This window comes from Haemorhous mexicanus, chromosome 2, assembly GCF_027477595.1.
Source record: "Haemorhous mexicanus isolate bHaeMex1 chromosome 2, bHaeMex1.pri, whole genome shotgun sequence".
Taxonomy (NCBI): domain Eukaryota; kingdom Metazoa; phylum Chordata; class Aves; order Passeriformes; family Fringillidae; genus Haemorhous; species Haemorhous mexicanus.
The window spans coordinates 58,883,941-58,909,020 of record NC_082342.1 but is presented as its reverse complement, the minus strand read 5'-3'; the positions used below and the strand labels follow the sequence as shown (position 1 = coordinate 58,909,020).

Sequence of the window (25,080 nt, the reverse complement as noted above, 5' to 3'; positions counted from 1 at the left end):
CTGGATATGGGTACTTAGATTAACTTCCTTTTCTACATAAAAATTTTAGGATCTCCACTGGAAGTATTTAGAGGGCCTTTATAAAAAGCATTGAGGGAAGCTAGGACAAATCAACTGAAAATATGGGGTCAGAGCAAGCTACAGTGATTTGCAGCTAATTAATTCTTGGTTAAGGATGTCTGTGCAGAGGGTCAGAGCTGAGTCTATAGGAGTAGCTTAACTCTTAAGTGCCTCTTTTTGGGAATAACCTTCAATATACACAATTTTTTAAAAAATTAAAGTTTTTCTATTTCTAGATATCTGCACTCAAACTAAAAATAATATTAGTATTGGCCAGCTATGTGGGAGTATGACTGCAGAGGAGACATAATTCCATTTTCTATTGAAACAAGATGATGAAGGAAAGTGGTCACAAAGCGTGGTTGTAGCAGCTTGATTTGGAGCTGTCTCATTCCAAAATAATTTTAAGTAGGAGCTGCCCTTTTTATAGCTTAGATTGATAAACAGGGTGCATGAATGCCCTTGCAAATATTGTTGAAGACTTAACCATTCTACCTTTTACTGGTAGGTTAGCCTAAAAATTGGATTGAAATATGGCAAATACCCTTCTGGTAAGGTAAAGAAATGATGTATTTAAGCCCTCACCCTCACTGCAGTGCATGTAGAATGCTCATGTGTTGGCTTTGACACGTAGCACAAGTTCAGTCCGAAAGTCAAGTACTATTGGCAGGTAAAACTTGCCTGTGAGCCCTGCTGCTGCAGCTCTTCTAGTACAACTGCTGAATTAAAGCTGGGTTCAGATACATCTCCTTGATTCTGGAGGCCCTCTTGCAGTAGGGCAGAGGCAGTCTTCTAGAGTCACGACCATCTTTCAAATTTGTTGTGCTAACTCAATGAAAATTTCAGAGTAGTGCAAAACAAGGTCATTCTCTGGACAAGAATAAAACACAGCAATCCAGAACTCTGTTCTTTTAGATTGGCCTCTCTCTGCTCTGAGAGTGACCATGAGAATTAACCTCGTAACAGAGCTCCCTCAGCCTTCTCTGGGAACTGCCTGACCTTGTCCTCCATTAATTCTGATGACTGACCAGGTCTTTGTGGTCCCAGTCTCATCGAGCCATTAAAGAAGCAGGCAGGGATGACACAAGAAGCTGTTATTGGAAAAACTTACTTTATCATGCTGCTTTTCTGCCAGAGCAGCTCACATTACTGTTATGCCTACTTTGTTGGTGTTATAAATACTAGACTTCTAAAACATTCTATTCCCAGAACAAATTGAATTTGGTGAAAGTTTGATTGAAAAGCAAACTAGACTTGTTTTATCCTCTTCTGCAGTAGCAAATTAAAGAAAAAAAAAAGGGAATGCATTAATTCATATCTCTCATGATGTTGATTGTAGTGTGTCTTAGGAAAAACATAGTTTTCTGCCATTGATTTCTGTTTAAAATGTGCTAAAGAGAGTCAATATCTTTATATGGACAAATCATGTCTAATATTTTTTGCCTTGGTTATTTCTCATTTTTATAATAGATTTTTTTTTAACTTTTGTTCTATCTTATTTCATGCATTCTGATACGTAAGTTGATGAAGTACTATATTCATTGTAAAGTGTTCAGTCAGGTTCTCCCTTTCCTATTTGATTTTCCAGTATATTTAGATCAGTTAATCTTCTCTTGTATCTTCTTTAATCTTCTCCTTTATTCCTTTTTTTGACTACAGTGCAATCTCCACACTGCAAACTCAGCCTGACTGTAGGAAGGTTCTGGAGACATTTTGTTTGAAATATCAGTGCTTCAGCTGCATACTGAAGTCATCTAATTTTAGGTGTCTAAATGTGTGTTTCTATATGTGGCCTTGGATCTAAGCTCCCATTGAAACTAGCGAAGATTTAGTCACTAGGTGTAGTGCACTCAGTGCTTTTCAGCTGACATCAGTTCACACTCAATAGCTCTCCAGGCTCCACTGTCTGTACCGAGTAGGTCTCCACTTGCTATAATGGGAGTTTAAAGTCCTAACTTGCACGCAGACATATAATTTTAGATACCTAAATGAGATGTCTCCATTTTGTAACTAAAGCCTGGCTATTATGAGCTGAAATAAATAAGGCTACATCCTGAAAGTGCCTCATTTAGATGTGTTGATTCACAGTTGTACCCTCGGTGAATGTCTTTGTCTTCAAGCACCTGAACTGTTTGAGCTCATCCATTTCCATGAGCATCTAACATCACATTTTACAAGGATGGTACTGGTTCTTGGAGATGCATGTTGGGAATGAATATACAGCCCTAAGCTGCAGCTGGAGAATGCTCCTAAAACTTGGTTTTCATTGCTCTAGTCAGACATGTCTAGCCCCCAAGGCTGTGAAGTATTAACTCAAGCTGCTGAGATTCAGGTGCTTTTATTGCCTCAGTCTGGAATCAGTTGGATGAGCCTTGTATGAAGCATGTTAGGCTTGACAGGTTTGTGTCTGGCCATATTTTAATATTCCCAGGGCACTGCAATCAGTTACTCTGATTTCTTCTCTGACTATGCTGTTGATGGGAAAGAAATAGCCCTATATTACTTGCTTTATGGGGGGAAAAGAAGGGGAAAAAACTGGTAGGATCCCTTCTTGTAAGAGTAAGTAGAAGTAGCTAGTAGTTTTCTCTAAGTAAAAAGTTTGTCTAATGTAAGTGGTTTAAATTAAATTAAAAAATTAGAGCTGTGGGCATTTTACTTAGTATTTTCACTTAATGTACAAACATTTAGCATAACTTAAACTGATAGCTTAAACTTTTCTTTATCTTAATTGGATGCAATCTGAGTTACTAAAATAATTAAAATTCATGAAAATTGCTAACATTAAAGAGTGGAAGAAGTTCCTTAATTTCATTTTCTGATTATTTTAAAACAAATGGTGCTTTTATTTTGTAGAAACTCAAACAGTGTTTATAAATGGACTTTGTACTGGGTTTCAAGAAAATGGAAAGGCTAGAGCTTTGTGTATAAAGGACTTTTGCTGGATCCTCTTTCCCAACTATGTACAGTATGAATACAGGCTGGTATGTCATCTGTTGGAAAATGCTGTGTCAATTGTTAGATGAAACTTCAGGAGAGTTCCTTATAGTTCCACCCTGTGCAATTCAAGTTGTGTTGCTGAATTCTTGAAATATAGTTGTAGCTGTTAAACAATTCAGACTTCTATCACAATTACTGTTAGTAAGAAATAGCTTTGAATTGATTTTGGTTTACTCTGGTCCATGTGTAGTCATGGCTGCCTTATCTTGTGCCACTGCCACTGTCAGGCCCTTGGTAGTTGTGGAGGGTTGCAGACACACTGGGAAGGAAAATACTCTTCAAAACAGTTGTAGAGCAGCTCTCATGGCCATTGTTTTTCCATAATTCCTCAAAACAAAGCCAGTTCCTCATACATGCCCAGACTGTCACAACCATGCCAACAAGCTTACAAGCTGGCATTGCTCTGCCTTGGTACCTTCTCTGATGCCAAACGTTGTTGGGTACCCAGGAGGCTAGTCTCCCTTTCCTTCATTTTCACCTGTGCAAGGCTAATGTGTTGTTTGTTCTTGCAAGAATGTAGTATGTAACTAAATGCTGCAACTTGGAATCCAGGGATTTTTAACTCTGGTCTTGGTTTTGCTTTTTTAGTTTTGGTTGTTGGTTTTGTTTTGGTTTTTTTTTGTAGTAATAGATGAATCAGCAGCACATGGCTTGATAGATGTGGCTGTGCATGTGTTATTAATAGTAAGTTAATAGCTGTCTTTTTTTGACTGTCTGTGAAATGACTGAGGTTTTGTCAGCTTGCATGACTTACATGATCATGTCACTCTTCAACTTGATTTAAAATCATGGTAATGTAAGTTCCCCTTCTTCCTTTTGCAGACATGCAGCAATCTGTTTTACATCTAAAGCAGTTTATTATCCAAATAAACTTGGAAATATCCAAATGAGGGAAAGGAAGAAGAGGCAGAAGATAACCAAGGTCATTACATCCAGGCTAGCTGTGCACAAATATAAACAGCTCCTGTGTAATGTGAGTTAAAGACTGGTTACAAGTAAGTTCAGCCACTTAAAGCCATTAAGAAACTGTTTAGTCAGAAGAGGTTTCAAAGTTGGAAGGGCCAAATTCACTGGAAGTGACAGCTACCCACACTACTGTTCTTGTTTCTTTGTGCCAGAGAGAAGCTCTTTCTCACACTACAAAGGGCTTTCTAGTTGTCCTAGAAAACTCAGTTGTCTAGGGCAGGTGCTCCAGGACATCATTCAAAGAGCTTCAGATTTTTTCAAGTGACTATATGGCATCCAGTAATTGGTAGATGGGTCTCAGGTTAATGGTACTGGAGCTTCTAGAGAATCTTATGACACCTTCCTTCCCTTTTGATTAATCAGCCGTTCAGTGAGGATATGGTTTATCTCCTTTGCTTGTTCTCCATTTGTTATTCCAGTAGACCATTCCTCAATGGTTTCACTTACCCTTTTGCTTTGATGCTCTATATATGGGCCATTTTCATAGATACTGTGTATAATGTGTTTCCCTTGGATGATCTTTACAGTTCAGAGGTTGGATGGATGTGCCTTTCAAGGCAGCTGAAGAAAGAGCTGCAGTAAGAACTATAAATGCCAAACCAGTAGTAAATATTATTGCTCATTAATTCTTAAAAGGAGTTAATATACAGCCTTTCTTTTCTTCTCTGTTTTGCCAACAAGTTGTCTCTTGAAAGGTAGCATTTAAGTGAAGTGTTATTGTATTGCATCCTCAGCTGCTTTAGACTTGAAGAATTTGTACTCTGAAAGGCACCACTCCGTGTGGACAGAGTTAACTCTTTCTGTTTATGCAGCCAAGGGACATCTCAGTAAAGCTCTTAAGCTGCAGGCAGATTTGGAAAATTATATGACACATACTTAAGTATGCATTTATTCTTTTTGTTATGCTTTCTATATACTTTGTAGTTTGTTTCCTATTTTGTGATCAGGTAAAGATTTTGGATCAGATTCTGTTAGATGTACCAAAAAAAAAAAAAAAAAAGGCACTTTGACTCTTACCTAGATTTAAAATTCAGTTAAATCTGAAATCTTATCTGACTTTTTACTCTTATTTTTCAAGTGATAGCACATACAAATAAAGCTTGCAGACAGATCCTTGGGGTACCTAAATAAAGCCCAAGGTGAGTTTGGGAATTTGAGAAGCTGAACTGTGTTTTTTCTAAAAGAGAAATTTTTTCTGAATTGGGGTCAAAAGCAGAGTGACTATCTCCCTTAGGGTTTGACACTGCTGGTGGTGCAGTTTTGGGGAGCATCTGGTGGCTATGCAATGCATTAATAAGTGAAAATAGTTAGTAAGTTACAAGGGCAGTCTAAACAGCTGGAATCGGTTAAAGTTCTTCCAACATGAATGAGTTTTAAAAATCACCTGCTAAGAGAGTTGAAAAATAAGAGTGAATATCAACAAATATTAATCAGAGGTGCAGAGGACTGGCTAGTGTGAGACTAACTTCCATTCATTTCCCTGATTTGTACTACAAATGGACACAAGAGCACTGTCAAGCATGAGGGTTTTGAGATTAATTCTTGATGGTCTGATCACTTTTTCACTTGTGGCCTATGTGTGTTAGTGTATTTCTACACAGGTTGTAAATCTGACATGATATGTATGTAGCATTTTCAATAAAATATTTGTAAAAGATACTGTTTTATGCTTACTACGCCCTTTTAATGCTTATGAAAAGGAAAATTGCATGAACAGGAGGAAAATGTACCTTGGAAATACCCTATCTTTTCTTTTAATTGCAGCTATATACACTTCAAAGTTTCCTTGCATCACTTTCCAGCAAAGATATGACACATAGCAGATTGTTATTATGCCCACACAGCTTTCTTTGTTCATCCTCTGTCAGGTCTTGCAAATGCCATGCAGAGCACTGATTTCTCTACAATACCTTTCCAATTGTTCATTATGTTCATAGAATTTCAGTGTGTTGTCTTTTTTTTTTTTTTTTTGTTACTGAGCCTTGTCCTCTCAACTGAAAAACAGATCCGTTATTTTTGATGGGAAAGAATCTAGTCTCATGTTGGTGACAGTAGTTAAACAGAAGGGTATTGGGTTTGGAGTTCTTTTCAGAAGCACATAAATGTGCGTTGCTGGATCATCTTCTTGTATGGTGCTACTGTGCTGCTGGATCTGGGCAAGTAGGACAGTAAACATTTCTGTGCAACTTCAGAGAGATGGAGAAAAGGTCTGAGGTGCCTGGGAACATTCCACAGAGAAAAAGAGGCCTAATCTTGGGTAAGGTTACATCTATTTAGGATATAGTTTTGGTGGATATGAGGGCCAATGGGAAGCAGACAGGACTAGAAAATGCAGGTGTAACAAACTGCAGGTATGTGATGGAGGCTTGAGGCCAGATACCTGCATGTTGCCTGTTCCCTTGAAAGCATGGCACAGAATGTTATTAAACACTATTTCCAAAGAACTTGAGCAGACTCAGTATAACCTTTTTTTTTTTTTAAGTTCTAAATTGTGCATTAAATAGGAAAGGATTGAATGCTAAAGCATGATGCACAGCCAGCCTAGGATGTAAATATATTCCTCCTTAATCACTCAGTAATCAATGCACTCAGGTGTCTTTCAGCTAACAAGACATTCTAGAAATACTTGGTATTTCAGCAAAGCTGATCATCCAGATGACTCTAGTGGCACAGGAGATCTGTATTCCAGAAGTGGTAAAAGATCAACAAGAACATGTAGTAGTTGTCCAAAGGAGTGTTGTTTGAAAGGTACCCTGAACTGGGTGAAATGCAGTTATATACGATGCAAGGTTGTACATAAAATTAATAAATTATGGATGGGGATCTCACTTGAAACTTGATAAGGAGGAGGAAGAAGCAGGCAAGCTATCTATTTGACTCACAAGATAAATATTATCTCCAGTATAATGTATCTGTAAAGCTTAGTGTGATCATAAAATGCATCAGGACAGTTGTTGATAATATAGCTTGGGATGTTTACAGGATTCTGCTGAGATTTTAACTGTAATTTGATAACTCATATTTACAAAAGATGAAATGAAGCTGACTCCAGGTGTTGTGAATAAGAAGTGTTAGGATATTCAGGAGAAAATATAAAAAGAAAGTAGAAGAACTTGATTTGCTTGGCTAAAAATGACTTTTGGTAGAAAACAACAGGGATTTAAAAAAAAAATAATAATTAATGCCAGAGCTAGTCTAGAGTCCAGTTGGCTGTCAAATGGCTGTGAAATACTTTTATATAATTACGAGAAACTTGGCTACATAGGAGAGTGGTGCTCTAGAAGAGCAGTCCAGTAGGGAGACACATGGATAAAAGAACTGCTTTGCTATTGGTCTTTACGTTTCTACATAGAATCCATTCATGGTGGATCTTGATGTATGATAATGGGGGAATGAAATTGCAATTGCAGGTGAATAGACTTGATTCATGAAGTGTTTTTCAGGCCTTGAGCCCTCATGGTTCAACAAAAGAAAATTTTCATCTCCTGCATCCAGACAATAGTGAAGCAATAAAAAGATTTCTGCACAAAGGGCACATTTACTTTGCAGCTATTTAGCAATTTTCTTGTCTCAGCTCCTTCATGGAGGGCTATATTGATCCATACATATTGTATGGTAAGGAACTGTATGCGTGTGTCGTTTTTCCTTTCTTCTGGTTTGGAATGACAACCTTATATGTCTGAGCCAAGTTATTTGTTTCATCCCTGGCCTCTTGTTTGGCACAGGTAAGTAGATTCCTTACACAGTTCTTTCTGGCTCCAGGTTCATTTTGGATGCCAAAGCAGTGGGTGTGTTACTTTCCAAAACGTATTTGGTTACAAAGCAAATTGAATTTGAAGAGAACACTGCAGTGGTATAGGCTTGTCTTTGTTTCTGGTCCCAGCTTACTGCTTTCCCAGATACTTTCTTTCTGGTAATGCATGTTTATTAACATTGCTGAAAGCTTTTTATCAAGAGAAGCCTTTGCTGTTAGTATTTGAGCTCACATACTTCCCAAATGTGGTAACTTACTTGAGATTTGTAGAAAATAATGCCTTGATTAAGTGACCTGTAAAGAGTTCATTGTGGAGAATCAAGGAGTCTGTCACATAAAACACCAAAAAGAGCAAATTTTAAACTTCAAATTCCAAAACAAGTTTAAAATATACAGATTTTATATTCTTTATTAGTTAGATTGCAGACCCTGAAAACCACTTTCACATCTCTTTGAGCAGTAAATTGTGAGGTTTGCAGTGTAAATTGGCTCATAGTGTTAAGGGAATTGTGCAATAGTAGAAGCATTTCACTGCAGAAGAGGCTGCAGATGTTTGCAGCAAGCATGGCACCTTTCTGTGTTGCTAAGTCTGACTGACAATATCGTGTCAGACTTAGCTTTTTTTATCTGTATCCTGGTTTGTGGTTAATTAATTTGGGATCAAATTTCTGCAAAGCTTTTTGGACATGAAAATCCTTGTATGTGGACCTTAAGTCATTAGCAAAACCAGAAATCTTAATCTAAATGTTTAAGTACTTATCACATCAGTTGCAGTGATAACAATGTACAGGATCAGTAGTTTTTCAGTCAAACTTTTATTTCCACTGTCTTCAGAGCATCCCCTATTGTATCTGCATTTATAGACTTGTTACTAGTGAAAAGACAGAGAAAAATATGTCTGTGGGAAGAATTGTGATTGCAAAGGGTTGTGTTTAAGATGCTTGGATCCCACCTTAGTTTACTTAGATTTAGCTGCTGAAGTCTCAGATGCAGCCCAGCTCACCCACTAAATAATGATTTAATCCTAGCAAGCATGCTGAATCCATTGCTTCTCCTGTTTTGACCGTAGAATTCCCTACATGCCTTTAATGCTACAAAACATGACACTGCAGGGGACAGTCAGGAGACAGGCATCAAAGGCAGAGACAGTATAGAAACAGTATATAAATAATGCCTTTCTGTCTCTCCAAAAAGAAAGGCTGCTTGTCTACTTGGGCTTAATACTTGGGTATTAAGTTTATTCTGAAATGCAAACAGTATCTTCAGCAGGAAATTGTTTAAAGTGCTTGCCCACAACCAAAAAAAAATCTGAGCTCTGCAAGTACCATAGAATCTAAACCTGTAGCTCCCTGATTCCAGCAGTGTCCCTTAGCCATGAGGCTCTGGGAAATTCTGAGTTGGTCTTTTCTTTTGTTGTTTTTTGGGGGTGGGCATCTTCTCCTCAAAAAAAAGGTTCTAGATAGAGTGAAAATACATGTGAAAGCAAGCTGCCTTTTTCTGTTGATGTAATAGGGATTCCTCTCTGATTTAAGTGAAGTCCTGGGTTCTTTTTCCTGTTTTAAAGGCTGGCTCTGAATTTTTCACTTAGAAGCTCTTGGATTAAATGAGTTAAGCAGGTTCCATTCCAGTTTCTAGTGGTCCATCTCCAGCAGCAGTGACCCAGGTTATTTCTTCATTTGGTGTTCACAGCACTCTCCTAAAGAGGAGCAAGCTGTGGTGAATGTGCAGAAGCAGAGACTTGTCCTCTGGAGACAGTCAGTGAATCAGGCAGCTGAAGCCAAGGGTTTGCTTTAGATGCTGCAAAGTGTAAGGTGTATGACATCAGATGTTTTCAGTTTGGTCTTAAGTCTCTCTTTTGCCATGTGATTCTGTATAATTTGCCTGGGTCTTGTTCCTACAGTTTGTGGCATGACAGAATGATTTCTCATCACAAATGTCATCTTTTGAATTGTCAGCTTCATGGATTGTTTTCTCCACTCATGATTTGAAACAAAACTCTGTAATAAAGTGTTACTTCAAAATCTATTTCATGGTTAAGAAATCTACATCTGAACATTTGTTTGTGGAACTGCAGTGTTGCCAGAAACTTTGTTGGTGGACACGTGAACGCCTCACATGGAGACATAAAAATAATTGTATGCAGTGAGTGTGAAGTGAGGTAGGCCTGCAGGACCAAACTCTTTCCATTGCTTAGTATTGTTACAAATAATATTTTTATCTGATCAGAATAGCAGACTCACCTAATTAAAGAACCACATCTGAGAGTAAAATTTCAGTGAGACAGCTGCTGGGTGGGAGGGTTTTTAAAAATCAGCAGTTGACATTAACTTTTTACCTTATACTGAGAAAAATATTTAGCCCTGGCTTTGCACCCTTGAACTCTAGTGGTGGAGCCAATGTCTTTCTAGATTTACCTATTTTTCCCTCTTCTGCTAAATCATGTAGAATCCAGGATTATGGGATTTCTGGAAAGCTGAAGTACCCCACATCCTACTAACTTAGCTGTATATCTTCTAGTTGGAATGATAACTCCCAAGCTGGTCTCTTTAAAGAAAGATGTGTTTTGTATTTATTTTACACATTAGGAGGATTTCAGCTGTTTATAATAATAATGACTTTTGTTCTGCTGTGGTTTTATTTTAAATGGGCAATATGAATCTGTATTGTATTTATATAATTAGATTGAAACCTTGACAACTCAAAGATTTTCATTTGAAAGTACTTGTTATTAGTAGATTTCAGAGGCTCAGAGTAGTATGTCTTTAGAGATGTCTGCCTTGGATAGAAATAAAAATTTGAGTTGGGCACTGAATTTCTTCTTGACAACCTTTTCTGATATGACTTTTTGTTGTGTTTTCTCATACTGTATATGATGTATTAATCCCAGTTTGCACAAACAGATGATTTTTTTTTTTGTTTTATATCCAGGGACTCTTCTCTCTTGTCCATAATTTTAAAATACCTTACCTTAGAATCTGGTAAAATTATTACAGCATTTATATGAATGCTGTTGATTTTCTTAATCAATACATAAGATTTGTATAAGTAATATTCAGTAAGTCATAATCAAGTAATTTTATGTATATGTGTGTGTGTGTATATATATATATATCTGTATATCTAGATGTGTATGTGTGTATGTGTGTGTGTGTGTGTGTGTGTGTGTGTGTGTGTGTGTGTGTGTGTGTGCATAATAATTTGGGAAGGAGTAATGTTAAGAAATTTGCACATAGGAAAGGAGACTTCTTTGGGTGCCAGCTGAGACAGCAGAATGTGCCAGATAATTCTGCATTCTAGTCTCCAGCCAGTGTAGCCAGGTAAGTAAATAAAAAACCTCATTAGTGTGAAAAGTTGAATACCAGGATGATGAAAAGGCTTTTACAAGTAATTATGCTATGTAATACTATTCTTAGCACAATCAGGCAGGGGGAGGAAGTTGAAGTTAATGCTTGTTCCTTCCAAGATCTGTCTTTTCCAGATCAGCACAGTCTTTTGTAGAAGACACTGTCTACACACCAAGAACTGCCAACTGTTGAGACTCACTTGTGCTTTTCACTCTTAACCACAAGCAGCTGTCAGTAGCAGTGCTTAACTTTTTAACTTCCTCGTCTGCAGTGCTATATGGGGGGAAAAAAACCCAAACCCACCTGATTAGAAAAACACTAATTGTAGTGGTAACGACTGTTAGATGATTAAATTGTAGATTATTCTGAATGTTGTGCATCAAGTGCAACATGATTAAGCAGCATGTACAAATACTAAATTTTAGTCTGAAAAAGTTGCAGATCTGTACTGCTCAGCATCAGTGCTAGGAAATTAGGCTCTCCTTGAAGAAAAAGCTAAGCTATATGCAGTGCAGTTAGATTAGAATGAGTGCAGATTATTTTTCCTGCTAAGAATAATAACATTTTTATCAAAGCTTTTCTGTATGGTATATCACATTTGACTCCCTCTGAAATGCAGCGATTTATGGTTCACCCAATATTTAAATTGGAACTCTGTGAGGGAGTGAACAATTTTTTGATGTAACTCTTCCATATAGTTACTAAATCATTGCCCTAAGCTGGAAAAATAAACAGAGTAATTTAACAGCCTGTGCTGCACAGTACAAAGTATATGTTGTATTTCCACATTAACATCTTTGAATCAATGTTACTTTTTTTTAGTGAAGTAGAATTCATCACTGTGGCACACAGTTGCTTCAGAAAGTAGGTATAAAAAGTCTTACTATTGTAGTATCTCAAACGACTTCAATCATTCTTCTGCAAATTCCCAAGTGTAGCTTTGTCTTATGAAGTTTGTGCTGTTCAAAGGCATAGACTCGCAGTCTTTTTTTAATTGCGAAATTGCATCATGGTCATTGTTTAGAAACAGGTGAAGTAAAAGTACTTTTAACATTTGAACATAGAAACCATTGTCACCTTTTTCCTTTGAAAGTATATCAGGCCATTATAAAAGAAAACTGATAGCTGCATTAGTGATAAAGTGCTATAGGAACCTGTCATCTCTGCACTTTGCCTGAGAAGGGATTTTCTTGTGAATATGTATGTGTGGTTTCATGGGAAAGATCAGGCTCTCATTAGGATGTAATCTTTAGAAATACTCTAGTTAGGCTTCATAGCTTTCTGCTCTTTTATCCATTATTCCAAAGTCTCTGTAAAAGAAACTGATGCTCCCCCCCCTCCCCCCACTTTTGAAAGGAACTATGATAATGTTTTACCTTCCGTTTTTCCTTTTGTTTGCCAGCCTGCTGTCTACTGATAGGTTTCCTTTTTTTTTTCCCTAGTCAGTAATACATTTCAATTGATGTTGAGGCTTTGTCAGCTGCTGTTCCCCAGCCTTCATGGCAAAAGTAGACAGATGGATGGGGGAAGGGAAGGGATTGTTTTGTCAGGATGAATTTAGAGCATAAGGGATACGTTAAATTGAGAGCACTGCCAGCTGAAGTCTTCTGATCACCTGTGTCCTTGCAGTGATCCCAGTTCCTTCTTGTGCTTCTTCTCCAGCTTAGGCCAAACAGTAAGTTCTGTACTTGCTTACTTGTTTTCTTATTACTTGCTTTTATTGCGTTGCACCTAGTATGTGTAAAGATATTGAGGTTAAAGTATTAATTTGGAAGTATTTTCCAGGCTCGGTTTACAAGACAAAAGTAGACCAATTGGTGGTGGTTGTTATTGCTGGATTTTTTAATTAGTTGTAGCTGTTGGGAACCCAAAATAAAACTTTGAAGTCTTAGTCTTTATGTAAAAGATAGAGTGGTGCAACTGTTTGTGGCATCTGGGACTATTGATTTACTGCAGCCCATCAGTGTTAGAGGGGTGTGCTGCTACGTCAGCTGTCGCTCTATTGTTTCTGCTGCTGTGGCCTTTGTGTTTGATCCTGTCACTGCTTGCGTCAGTGATGCATATCATCGCCTGTGTGATGTCAAAGTGTGGGTGTTCGGTTATAGAGCCATAGTTAACCTAATGTGCTGCAGTAAATCCTGAATGCTATTTCCTCCTGGGGATAGCAGTGATTCATCACTGTTCACATTAGACTAATGCTAAGTATAGCAGTGTTCATGAGCCGCAGTATCCACATAGATTACTATCAAAGTCATTGCAGCTCTCCAAACGCTGGGCCGGAAAGTGTTTGTTCGTAACCAGATCTGTTTGTGCACCTCCTTTCTTAAGTGTAAACTGATTAGCAGGTCAGCTCAAGGAAAATCCTCTGGAAGGACTGGGCCTAAGTAATTCTTTACCACTTAATTATGCTAATTAACGTAAAAGCTTTCAGCTAAATGACTCGGATCACGGCAGACAGTGACAGTCGGTAGACTGCAGTACAGAGCGGAGCGGGGAGCCCCGCGGGATGGTAGAGGACGTGGCTCTCGACGGGGGCGCTGGCCCTTGAAGCGGCGGCGCGGGCAGGGCGGGGCGCAGGGCGCGGAGAGGCCGCGGGGCGGAGCGGAGCGGGCCCGGCCGCGCACCTGAGGGAGGGGAGCCGCCCCGCCCCGCCCCGCCCCGCCGCCGCGGCGCGCCGGGAGTAGCCGCCCGCCCGGCCCGGCCCGGCTCGGCCCGGCCCGACATGAGCGGTAAGGACTCCCGCCTGCCCGGTTCGGCCGCCGCGGTGAAACACGACACCTGCGGGCCGGCGGCCTCCGCGGTTGTGCGGCAGTGGCGGATGGGGGAGAGCTGCAATGGCCAGGAAAAAAATATAAAAATCTGTGGGGCAGAAATCGGAGCGCTGCCAGGCCTCTCTGTCGGTGGTGCGCTCTCGGAGGGGGGTGGCTGCGGTCCCGGGGGCCGCGGTGGCCCCGGAGCCGTGAGGGGAGCAGGACGCCCAGCTCTGGGAGGCCGTAGGAGCGCGGCTGCTGAAGCGCAGGGCCGGGCGCTGAGTGCCCCGGAAGAGCATTCCCTTCCCGGCGCTGGGAATCCGGTGTGTGTACCTTTGCCTGGGCTTTTATGAGCCGCTTAAAATGAAGCGATGCTTCATGGTTGAAATAAAAAGAAATGGTGTATGTGCTAGGCGAGCGGTGGCGATATCATCAGGTTTTCAGGTGTTACTATGTTTAGATCAGCTTGTCACGATCCTAGCAATGATGCAGTGCTGATAGTTTTGCTGCATGTTTATGGTGGCTGTAATGAGCATAATGAGGTTTTTATCGTCTGCTCAAATGGACGCGTTGGAAAAGTTCATCAGCTATTGCTAGGGGAAGGAGGTATTCTTCCTTGGTTGGATTTTAGGACAATAATAAATTGAGAGTGTGGTGAAACATCTGTGTCTTGGGTTCAGTTCCATTAAATCAACCCTTAGTGAGTTTGATGAGACGTGTTTCAGTAATAAAGTTAACCAGTTATGTGCTTGTTTCCACTCCCACAATGTTTCTTTTCCACTTACTGTGTAAGAGAACTTGTATACCTGAAAATGTATCAAAGATTTGAGGCCTCCCCTTACCAACAATGAAGTCATCAACTTTCATTATACAGTAATTTGTATTAAATCAGTTCTATTCATATGCAATGGAAAATTAGATGTTTCCTTAACATGAACTCCTGATGCTGTTGTTTGCTGATACTTTATAATAACTCTCACCTCATGGTAAAACACACTGGTTTTGTCATACAGCAGTCTAGCCAATACCTAAAAACATGAAAATTCCTCTTTTAGTGTATTACACCACAAATTACACTCTCTCAGAGAGCTGAGATCTTCACATTAGGGAAGAAAAAATACATGTTTTTATACCATATTATAATTTTATCTTCAGATAAAGTTTTGCAGGTTGTTATATGCTTCCTATCAAGAAATCAGTAATCTTGCTGTGAAACACAATGTTCATTCAAAACACCTGTGAAGTCTGCTGACATTTTTGTCCCATGCTTATCATTTTCTTGGATATCCGCCTAGAAATTTCATTTCACAGCCACTTGGAAATCTAATCAGAAGTAAATTAAAGTTCTTGAATATTCAAACATGTTTTTGTTAATTCTGGTACTTTAAAGTGCAAAAGATGGGATGCAAATTTTGAAATTACTGATTTGACTCTATTCTAACACTGCAATGCTTTTTCAGGTTCATACACTCAGTTTGTGCCTTTACTTTTGTGACTGCTAGATTATGGTATACTGAAAATGGCTTCGTGGATCAACCTTTGTACTGGATGGGAGATAACTGCTCTGTGTTTGTTAGAGAGATTAAAGTGCTAAATAAGTAAACCTTAAAAAGGTTGTTAAACAATATTCTCTAGATGCTTAAAGCAAAACAAAACAAAAAAGCCAAACACAGATAATCACCAATTATCAAAGAAACCGTGTGCCTATGTGAGTTTCGTCATCCCCCAGGGACATGGTGTTCTGTAAGAAGTTCCAGTAAATGTGGTCTTAATTTTCCGTTTACTTGGAAATTACATAGTTTTAAATTGTGAGTTTAATGGAAGTGTCAGTGTTTTGTACTCATTATAGAAAAACTGCAGGTAAGCAGTGCAAGATACAAGTTGTATAAGACCACCTTCTTTTGTAAGAATTTTAACCATTATTTATTTCAATGGCAACTTTAAATGTCCTTCCATTCCTTTTTGAATTTATTGTAGTAAGGTAATGCACTATTTTACTTTTCTCTTGCTGATTTTTTCTTCACTTTCATTTCTTTTTAGCACTTCATATTCAGGAGAAACTTTTGCTGAAACATTTTTGAGTTTCAGATGAGGAAAAACACTGGAAGAATGTTCAGTTCTCAGTTTATAGCTTACTGTATGTAGTCTTAATATTCTTCGCTGTTTCACAGTTCAGTGAATAATTCATTAAAGACCTTGTTCTTAAAAAGTCTCTTCACCCCCTCCTCCTGTTGTGGGTTAGCATTTTGTTGATAATAAAGCTGTGGTTCTTTTTACGTAGCATGTTTGCAAACTTCTGTGTCTTTTTCTAAAGTTCCTGTAATACATGCAATCAAGTTGGATTGCATGCTGCTTTTCTGAGTGCTTTTATTTGCTTTTCCCTGCTCTTTGCTTTCAGACAGAGGTACTTTTATTTTTCTGTCAAGTCCATATGTATCAGAGTGAGGTATGCTAATCTTACTGTACTTTGCATTTACTTAGTACTTTCCATTTGCAGATCCTAACAGAGTTTTAAAAAACATTAAGGTGGGGCTATGCATGCCTTTTCAGAAGTATTACTGAGACCACTAAGTTGGATTGGTACTTCTGGTAGCTTCGATATACTGAATTGGAAATTTGCAGAATGCATCCTACAGTGTCTGAATTCCAGCATTTTGTCTCGTCACAAAACTTGTTCAAATTATATTGTGTTTCAGTATTTCTTTCATTATTAAAATTCAGTGTTCGTTCCCTTGTGTATTTAAAACAGAGTAATGTAAGGATGTCCCTCTTGAGCCTGTACCAATGTGCTCACTCTGGTAGAGACCAGTATCAAATACTAAAGTGGACTAAGGCTAGGGCAGGCACACAGAAGAAACTTCCTTGTTCATTATACAAAAGCAGTACTTATATTTTTTACAGCTCTTAATGGGTTGCTTCTCCCAAGCTGAACCTAATCTTCAGTTTTCAGTTTCTACACTGTTCTTAAAGCAAGGAGTTACACAATTTAGCTGTGCATTCCCTTCAATGTTTTAAAACTTACCTGGTGAATTACTTTACTATCTCTGGTTCTTGCAAATGAAAAACTATAAATTATCTGTCTTTCAATTTTTAGGTTTTTTTTTTTTTTTAAGAGGTCTTTTACTGTTTCTCTGCTGCCAGCCCTTTAATCATCTTCTGGTGGAAGAATCCTGAATTCCTGGTCTCTTGAATCTTTCCTGATAAACAGGCAGAAAGCCACTGGAAACAATTTTTGTACTTTTCTAGTCCTGTGTGTTCTTTTTGAAAGGTGGAGTCAAACACATTGCTCAAGCATTTGAGGTGCAGAGTGAATTTATAGTACAACATAATGATGTTTTCTGCTTGTTCCCTGTTCTGTTAGTAATGATTTTTTAATGTTCTCTTTCTTTCTGCAAATACCACTAAACAACCCTTGGCTGGTATTTGTTTAGAAATCCATGTAGCAGCTGCATTGTATGTTTGTTTACATCTGATTTATGGCTTATTGCTGTAAAGAAACACTTCTGGTTTTATCCAGATGCATCACTTTGCACTTAATAACAATATTCCTTCTGGGTTTTTTGTCATCTGATCAGTGAGTACTGTGAGATCCTTTACAGCTCTCTGAAAACATAGCAACAATTTATCACCTTGCTTTTCATTTTCTTTTCTGGAAGCTTTGTCTAATATGCAGAACAGGTTCTTTGGTTGCCTGTGGGACTCTTTTCTTCGTCACTTGAAGAACTTTGAAAGCTGATCATTTACTTCTCTTAGTTTCCTGTTCTCCAATCAGTTATTAATGGAAAGACCTTTTCCCTTTTTAACCGAAGGCGGCATTACTTCTTTAAGAGCCTTTCAGAGACATTGTCAAAAGATTTTTGAAAATCCAAGTTTGTGACAGCATCCCTGTGCTTCTTGAAGGTACCTGATTTTCTAGGCAATACTACAATACAATCTACAAATGCCACCTTAAGACATTCTTTTTGTGTCATATTTATCTAAGTGTGTAAACTCCTTTTTTTATGGTTTGCATGGTACAAGGATCACCACAGTGTCCTGGCTTTTCCCATTAGCTGGAGCAGACTTACTAGTTGGTAAATAGACTGGCTTTTCCCTGGGACCCTAAGTTCATGTCTCGTTTACCACTTCCTGCTGCTTTGGTACTGACACTATAGTTGATAAGACCATAGTAAAAACCAGCCATTTTGTAAGTAATTTTCTTTGTAACTCTTAACTGAATATGATCTGGTTTCAGCAGCTTGTTTCAAATATTTTTGGTTTTTTCTGTTTTATACTCTCTACTATTGTCTTTTCATCTTTGGGGCATTTCTTTTGATTTGTCATCTGTTGAGTTTTTACATGAACTCTTCTCTAAGCTTATTGACAGAGATGGGAGAAATATCTGCTGGGGATTTTTTTTTTAGCTTGTTTCTGGTTTTGTTCGACTGTTTTTTAGATTTCGAAGAGTGCTTTTTGCTATAATTTTATATGTACAGTTCATTGCCTTTGTTTATCCATGTTATCTTGTATATTTTTCACAGAGACTTTGCAGCTCAGTATGTTCTTTCAGCTTTCTCAAATTATTAAATGGTGCTGTACTGAATATTTCTGTAACCCACTTAGGTCCTGCTCAGGTTCCAATGATGTCCCCAAATGGTTCAGTGCCTACTATTTATGTGCCTCCTGGATATGCCCCACAGGTATGTCACTTCGCTTGCTTCTTAATTTATTTATTTTCATGCAGATTTTGGAACTGGAACCATAATTGCTAATTTAATAAAATAATTTGTTAGATTTCAGTCACTATGATCAAGCAAGGAGATAAGAGGAGATGTCGCTTAGTATTTCTGAGATGGGAGACTTCTCATGCTGTGTCTGTGCCTGTTCAGTTAATATATTAACTATGTACATGACAGTAGCAAGCACAGTTCCTTGCTGAGTTCAGAATCCTAATGTACTAGATGCCTTCTGAATATAAAATACAGTCATGACCCAAATATCTGCTTGTGCAGGACCCGTACTGATTCCTGTGTTAGTGGATATTTTCTCTTGGCAGCAATATATATATTATATATAATTTATACATGTACATAGTTCATGTCTGGGAAGTTCCCTGTAGATAAGGAGAAAAACAGGTCAGTTGAAAAAGTACAGCAAACAACATGGAAAAAAGTGTCAGCTGTCCATTGGGACTAGGTTATTGTATAATAAGTGTTTCCACCACTTATCTTAAAATGGGGCTCTCATTTTTTCACTGCTGTGTGATTCCTCATTTAGATGCCTGGAAATTAAATGTGAGCTAGATAACCTGGACATCCTTTAAAGCAGATTAAAAGGATGATTTCTCACATGTGAAGAAATTTCACTGTTTCTGACATGTGAATTATAATGAGATGTGTGGCCTTTTAGATGGTGCCTCTTTCTTTCCCTTGCCTGTAGAACAAGTCTAGGGCTTAGTAGGTCAGATCTGGAATTTAGAGCAGTTGAACACCACTCCCCAGTGTGCAAGTCTCTCTCAAGGCATTCTGATGTCGTGACCAGTCTACCTCTGACTTAGTGTGCATCCAGTGGGGTACACTGAGAAGGGACTACAGTGCATAAAGTACAACAAAAAAGCCCACGATGTCAGCAGATGTTGGACAAATTATTTAAACAACAATAAAAAAATTGTCCTCTAGCAAAATAAAAAGCTGTTAGGGTAGACAGACTACTACTCTGATTTTATCTTTCATCTCTTGGAAGTTGACTGTTAAGTTGGTTCTATGCATCCTTTGTAGTTGAATTCCCAAGCAAGAAGAAAAATTACTTATAAATAATCACTAAAAGTCCATATATCTTCAGGTTGTAGTAAAAAGTCCTGTTTCCTGTCAGAATTTATTTTTAAATAACTGAAAGAAGTTTAGAGCCAAGTAAAAATTGGAATTTTACTATATTTCTTACTTGTTTTCATTTGATGAAGTACATATTTTTAAAATTGTGTAAAATGTGCCAATCTGAAAAATACTATTTGAATTAGTTTATCCTCCCTTGGAGGACTATTCGAATCAAAGATGCTGAAGGGCTGGGCCTTGCTGAGGCCCATTCATTAGCCTTTCACTGGAGTTTGTTAATCCAAGCAGGTGTTGTTTTAGCACAGCACTCTGACCTTTGAGCTAAAGGAGCCTCACATCTATCCAGCTCAGAGTGCAGGTGGAATGAGCTCATCTGCTGTTTCCATCTGAGTAGAAGTGCTGTAGTCCAGGACAACCTGTATTTTATAAGCCTTCTGAAGTGTTTATTACTGACAAAACATACCAGACTTCGAGGTTTATGATGGGAGTTCCTCTTACCAGCCAGAAGATTTGATAGCAGTCTTGCAAAACAGAAAAGTCTAACATTATAGAGCTAAGAGTTTTCCCAGACCTACTGCAGTCCTAGCAAACTTCTGTGGTTTCTTCAGGTATAGTTTTAAAGGTCAGCAGCTGCAGCTATATTTTGTATTGAATAGAAAACCAGCTAAATGTCCTAAGCTGTCAGCCTGGAAGAACTTCAACATAACCATCTTTTGTATCTCCATTTTCATTTAGTTCTATTATGCTTGCTTCAGTTCCTGTTTGGCAGTGATGCAGTGTACTGTCCTCTGTTAGAAGTTGGGGATAACCACTGAATAAAAGATTTACTTTTCTTATATCACATAACTAAAAAGCAATTCATCAGCTGATTTCCTTTTCCCTTCCTCTTCTTTTGGAACTGTAGTTGTAAAACTGAAAGAAAGCCCATCTTTATTCATCCTCTTTTAAGCCATCTATATTCACTGTCTGCAGTGAGTTTTCCAGTGATGTTTGGTTGGTTGACTCAACCAAACAGGCCTGTGCCAGAACCACAATTTGCTAGCACAACTGGGATAATAGAGAGCTTGTTTACTTTTTAAGCTTAAAATTATAGACTTAGCATGATGCTCTGGCTGCTTTTTGGAGCTTTTTTATCTATGTGGTTGTCTGCTAGAGGCCTACCATTGAGCAGATGTTAGATCTGGAAGCACAGTTACAGGCTTGTTAAACATAAGGTCCCTGCTGTTATAGATTGGGTGACTATTTCTAAGTTACTTAGGCTATTAGCAGGCCCGAGGAAACAAGTTGTAAACTAAGCAGCTTGTTTGCTTTTTAATGGGAGCTGCTTCCTACATAATCTGAGTCTACTCATAAAATCATAATAAGTTGCAGTATTTTGGAGGTTTTGTAACCAAAAGGGACTTAAATAATTAAACCTACATTTCAGTGTTTAGAAAATTTCATTGGACAGGAGAAGTTCTGGTTGTATTTACTGCTAATATATTCTGCCTTTAGAATACCATACCGCTATGGTTACACAGATTTGAATTGTATTGTCTTTAATTACTCTTTCCCAAGAAGGAACAATTTCTGTGTACTGAAAATAACCCATTTCTTAAAGTCATATGATATGCATATTTTTTAAAGCTGTGTTCACTTAGGTAACAATAATTTCCAACTGTCTGTTAAATAAAGTGGGGTCAGCTCTATTGTATACACACTTCTGTGTCTTCTGAATGTTGTTGCATATGCATATCCTACAGTAGCAGAAGCATGCAGCTCTATCTACAGCACTGTTTCACTCAGCACAGTGGTGAAGTTTTGAAACAATTTCCTGTACCAATCTCACTTACCGCGCATTGGTTCAGCTAGCAGGATAATTTGGGGCTGTACAAATTAGATTGCTGGCAGAGAAAACAAAATCAGAAGCTCTGTTCCAGATGTACCAGATGCACATCAACCCCTAATGGGGACATGGTAAAACCAATGATCCTCCAAGCAGCTTTCTGTCACGGACTTGATGGAAGCATTCACTCTAGGGTACAGGGCTAAATCTAGCCAAGCATGATTCCATTAACCTTAAACAGTGGAGCTGAGAGCAGCTTGGCACTAAGTGTTTTGATCTATTGATCTGTTCCTGTTGCACCAGGATGTTTATTGGTGTATGTGTACATGTCCCCGTCTCATTTCAAATGTCAGTAAACCCTTATGCCATAGGGTTGCTTTGTCCCCTGCTATTGAATGTAGTCATGATACTCCATTCTTCTCCCCCTTTTCTGGATAAATGTACCATCTAAAACCTTCTATTGCAGTTTCTGCTGTGACTTTATTCTACAGCATTTTACTAGGAAATGAAGAACAGTTTATTCATTGGCGTCCCATATACTAAAGTTACTGACACCACGATGCACACAAGTCAAAATATGCCAAGATCATCTCTAGGTGTCACCAACAGTCATGTATTTTTGTGAATTTACAAACACTTAGAGAGGGTAATAATGTGAGGTGCTTCAGGGGTAGACCCTTGTTCCTGGTCTAGTTGATGACCCACCCTCATTGACTGAACATTTTCTGCTTCAGTACTTGGTACAGTTTGTGCACTTGTGCCTGCTCTCTGCCAAAGCCCCTCGTGGTGCACAGCCCAGATGTGCTACAAGTACCATGCTTAGCACATCTCAGCTCCATGTGTATTACAGATTCTCACCATGGGATTGCACATGCTACTGCTACTGCTTGGAATTTCTGCCAGCATTGCTAAGGGCCACACTTGGGTACTTTACACAAAGGCTGCTGTCACATCTCCCATTTGCTATTTTTTTCACAATCCCTCGCACTGCAGTCTGCCAGTGGCTGCCACAAAGGCCCCTGTTTTCTGAGTAGCATGTGACTTCCTTCAGGATTCAAGACCTCTTTACTGGTAGAAGGATATGGGGAGGAGAAGGACAAAAAATTTTAGAACTGCTTGATTTGTGAAGGAGTTTTGAGAGAGCTGACTACCATCCTGGTAGTTTGTTTGCTAACAGCTTGATGCAGATGGTGGTTGCTGCAGGGCCACTATGGCTGGTGTCTCCTGCATTAGTGTTGGTGGGCTGAGTTGGGGACAGAGCAAAAACCAGACACTTCTTAGCTCTTCTCTTACTATTGATGCAGAGTGAGGTCTGTCAGTTCACCAGTTCATTTCTAGGGAGCCAATCTAGTTGTTAGGCTGTAGAACAAATCCTACAGCAGTGTAGCATACAGGCAGTGTATGAAGAATGAGGCAGAATGAGGGTGGAAATGGGACCCATAGGAGAAGCTTGGCTCGTGCCATAAATACACCAGGCTGTTGGTTAGATACTCTTACAGTCAGATTGTTTTTTAAGTTTTCTTCCCATCACATTGAGAAATTAATGGCATTGCTGCAGTTAATATACTTAACATAATAACTCTTTAATGTCCCTTTTTTTTCCCCTTGCTATTTCCTGTTTTATATTCCTCAGATTTAAAAGGTTTACTATTCCTGATTTTGTTTAAGGATCTATAGAAGCATATTTTTCAGACTGTCATTTCTCTTTTGGTGCATGGTGTCTCTCACTGTACAGGTTATTGAGGATAACGGTGTTCGAAGGGTTGTGGTGGTTCCTCAGGCTCCAGAATTTCATCCTGGTGGTCACACAGTGATACACAGGCCTCCACATCCCCCACTGCCCGGCTTCCTTCCTCTTCCAGCCATGATACCCCCTCCACCCCGTCACATCTACTCACCTGTGACTGGAGCCGGTGACATGGCAACGCAGTACATTCCACAGTATCACACCTCACAAGTCTATGGGGATGTGGGTAAGTAGCTCATCAAATATTGCAAATTTTGTCAAAGGCAATAATGTTCTGCTCATTTCCAGCATCCGTTATGTTGTTGTGTGGGCTTTGTTAAGCAAGATTTACAGCTTAATGGGAGTCATACACAAAAACATTTTATGTGGATACCAGCCTTGATTTGGCTGAAGCTTATTATTCCAGAAGTTCTTTTAATTTATTTGGTTGTCTGTTCAGTGATCCACTAAACTTAGAGATTACTTCTTACTTGTATAAATTACATATTTTCCTAGGAAAGCGATGCAGAAAGTGTTTATAGTGATTCAGCACTTAAATCTATACCTGAGCACTGTTCTGAGATCTCATGTCTTGCAAGCATCCTGTTTGAAGCATGAAGTAGGAATTCTTAGTATTAAGGAAAAAAGTGGTCAATTTTTCATAAAACTGTATGCATTTAATTGAATGGGCCTTTGAAGTCCAGTTGGAGTAATGAGGTGCCATAACCTAAATTTAATAAAGTGGTTAAAGCCATCTTTGGTAGTGCTGTTGACATCTGCCTGTACTGTGGTTTGGAGGCAAAGTGTATTTGTGTTCTAACTCAGGGGCTTGTTTGTTAGATTAATATTTACATTTCTGGTAGACTTGCTTTTCTTTAGATAAGGCAGGTGCCAACCCTGAAAGACTTTGAGAGCAGTTCTAGGTTTCTGTTTTTAGAGAAAGCTAGAAGCTATGAGGAGAGAGGTTAAACACAATTTTTCAACATTCTATGATACTACTAAAATAACCTAAAAATGGCCTTAATCAATTTGTTGAGCTTAAATAGTTAGGATGAGCAAAGTGGTCAGGTAAAAGTATACCCATGTCTTGATCTTACTGGAATTCTTAGTGTTTCTGTATTCTTATGTTGTACTTTATTTCTTTTTGCACTATTTCAGTAATGGTACATTACTAGATGCTCTTTGGGTGCTTATTTGTAGTTTTATTAATTTCCTAATTTCTTGTAGATGGCAGTTGTTTGGTTTTAGTTTGCTAAATTAAGAAATTGGGGTATGATAATTAAACACATAAAATGATGCTTCTAAATGGAATAATATTCTTTTAGATTTTTGCTGCCAGGTTATATCACTTTAAATATGAATTCAGTGATAATTTGCTAAACTGTTAATGTAAAAAAATTGATAAAGTGGGATTCTTTGCTTTATTTTCAGTGTATATATAAAATGCCTTTGGCTTTAGAAAAGTTAAGTGTTAACACTGTAATTTATTATTTATTTGCTACAGATTTCATATTTAATTTTGGATCTCTTACTTTGGCTGTAGCTTTCACAAGTCAAAACCCACAGTTTGGCTCCTATTTCAGGAATCTAAATTTAAGGAAAAAAACAAACAAAAAAACCAACCAAACAAAAAACCCCACAGGAAACAACCAGATCCTCATAGAGCACAGTAGTTCCTTGATACAAGCACTGAACTCTCTAAAGGTAGTGAAAAATCACATTTCTAAACAGACACAGCTTATCTAAAGTCCTCTGTCAAACTTTCTGTGAATTAAGCTGACTTAAAAAAAACCAACAGAAATGGAGAAGTTCTCTAATTTTTTTTCTTTTTATCCTTGCAAGGAAGTT

General features: G+C 38.4%; 1 protein-coding gene across 6 annotated transcripts in view; it reads left to right on the top strand.

Moving 5' to 3' along the window:
• The window catches only part of FNDC3A (fibronectin type III domain containing 3A), a 111,325-nt gene that overhangs the window by 43,097 nt on the left and 43,148 nt on the right, over positions 1–25,080 (top strand). For 4 of the 6 annotated variants that reach the window (XM_059839013.1, XM_059839014.1, XM_059839015.1 and 1 more), the window contains 2 exons: positions 18,474–18,550; positions 23,242–23,479. In XM_059839013.1, coding sequence (XP_059694996.1) covers positions 18,474–18,550; positions 23,242–23,479 — 315 coding nt within the window. Of the gene's footprint in view, positions 1–13,776; positions 13,851–15,965; positions 16,009–18,473; positions 18,551–23,241; positions 23,480–25,080 lie in introns of those variants that run through there. The other 2 variants (XM_059839018.1, XM_059839017.1) reach the window with 2 other exon arrangements.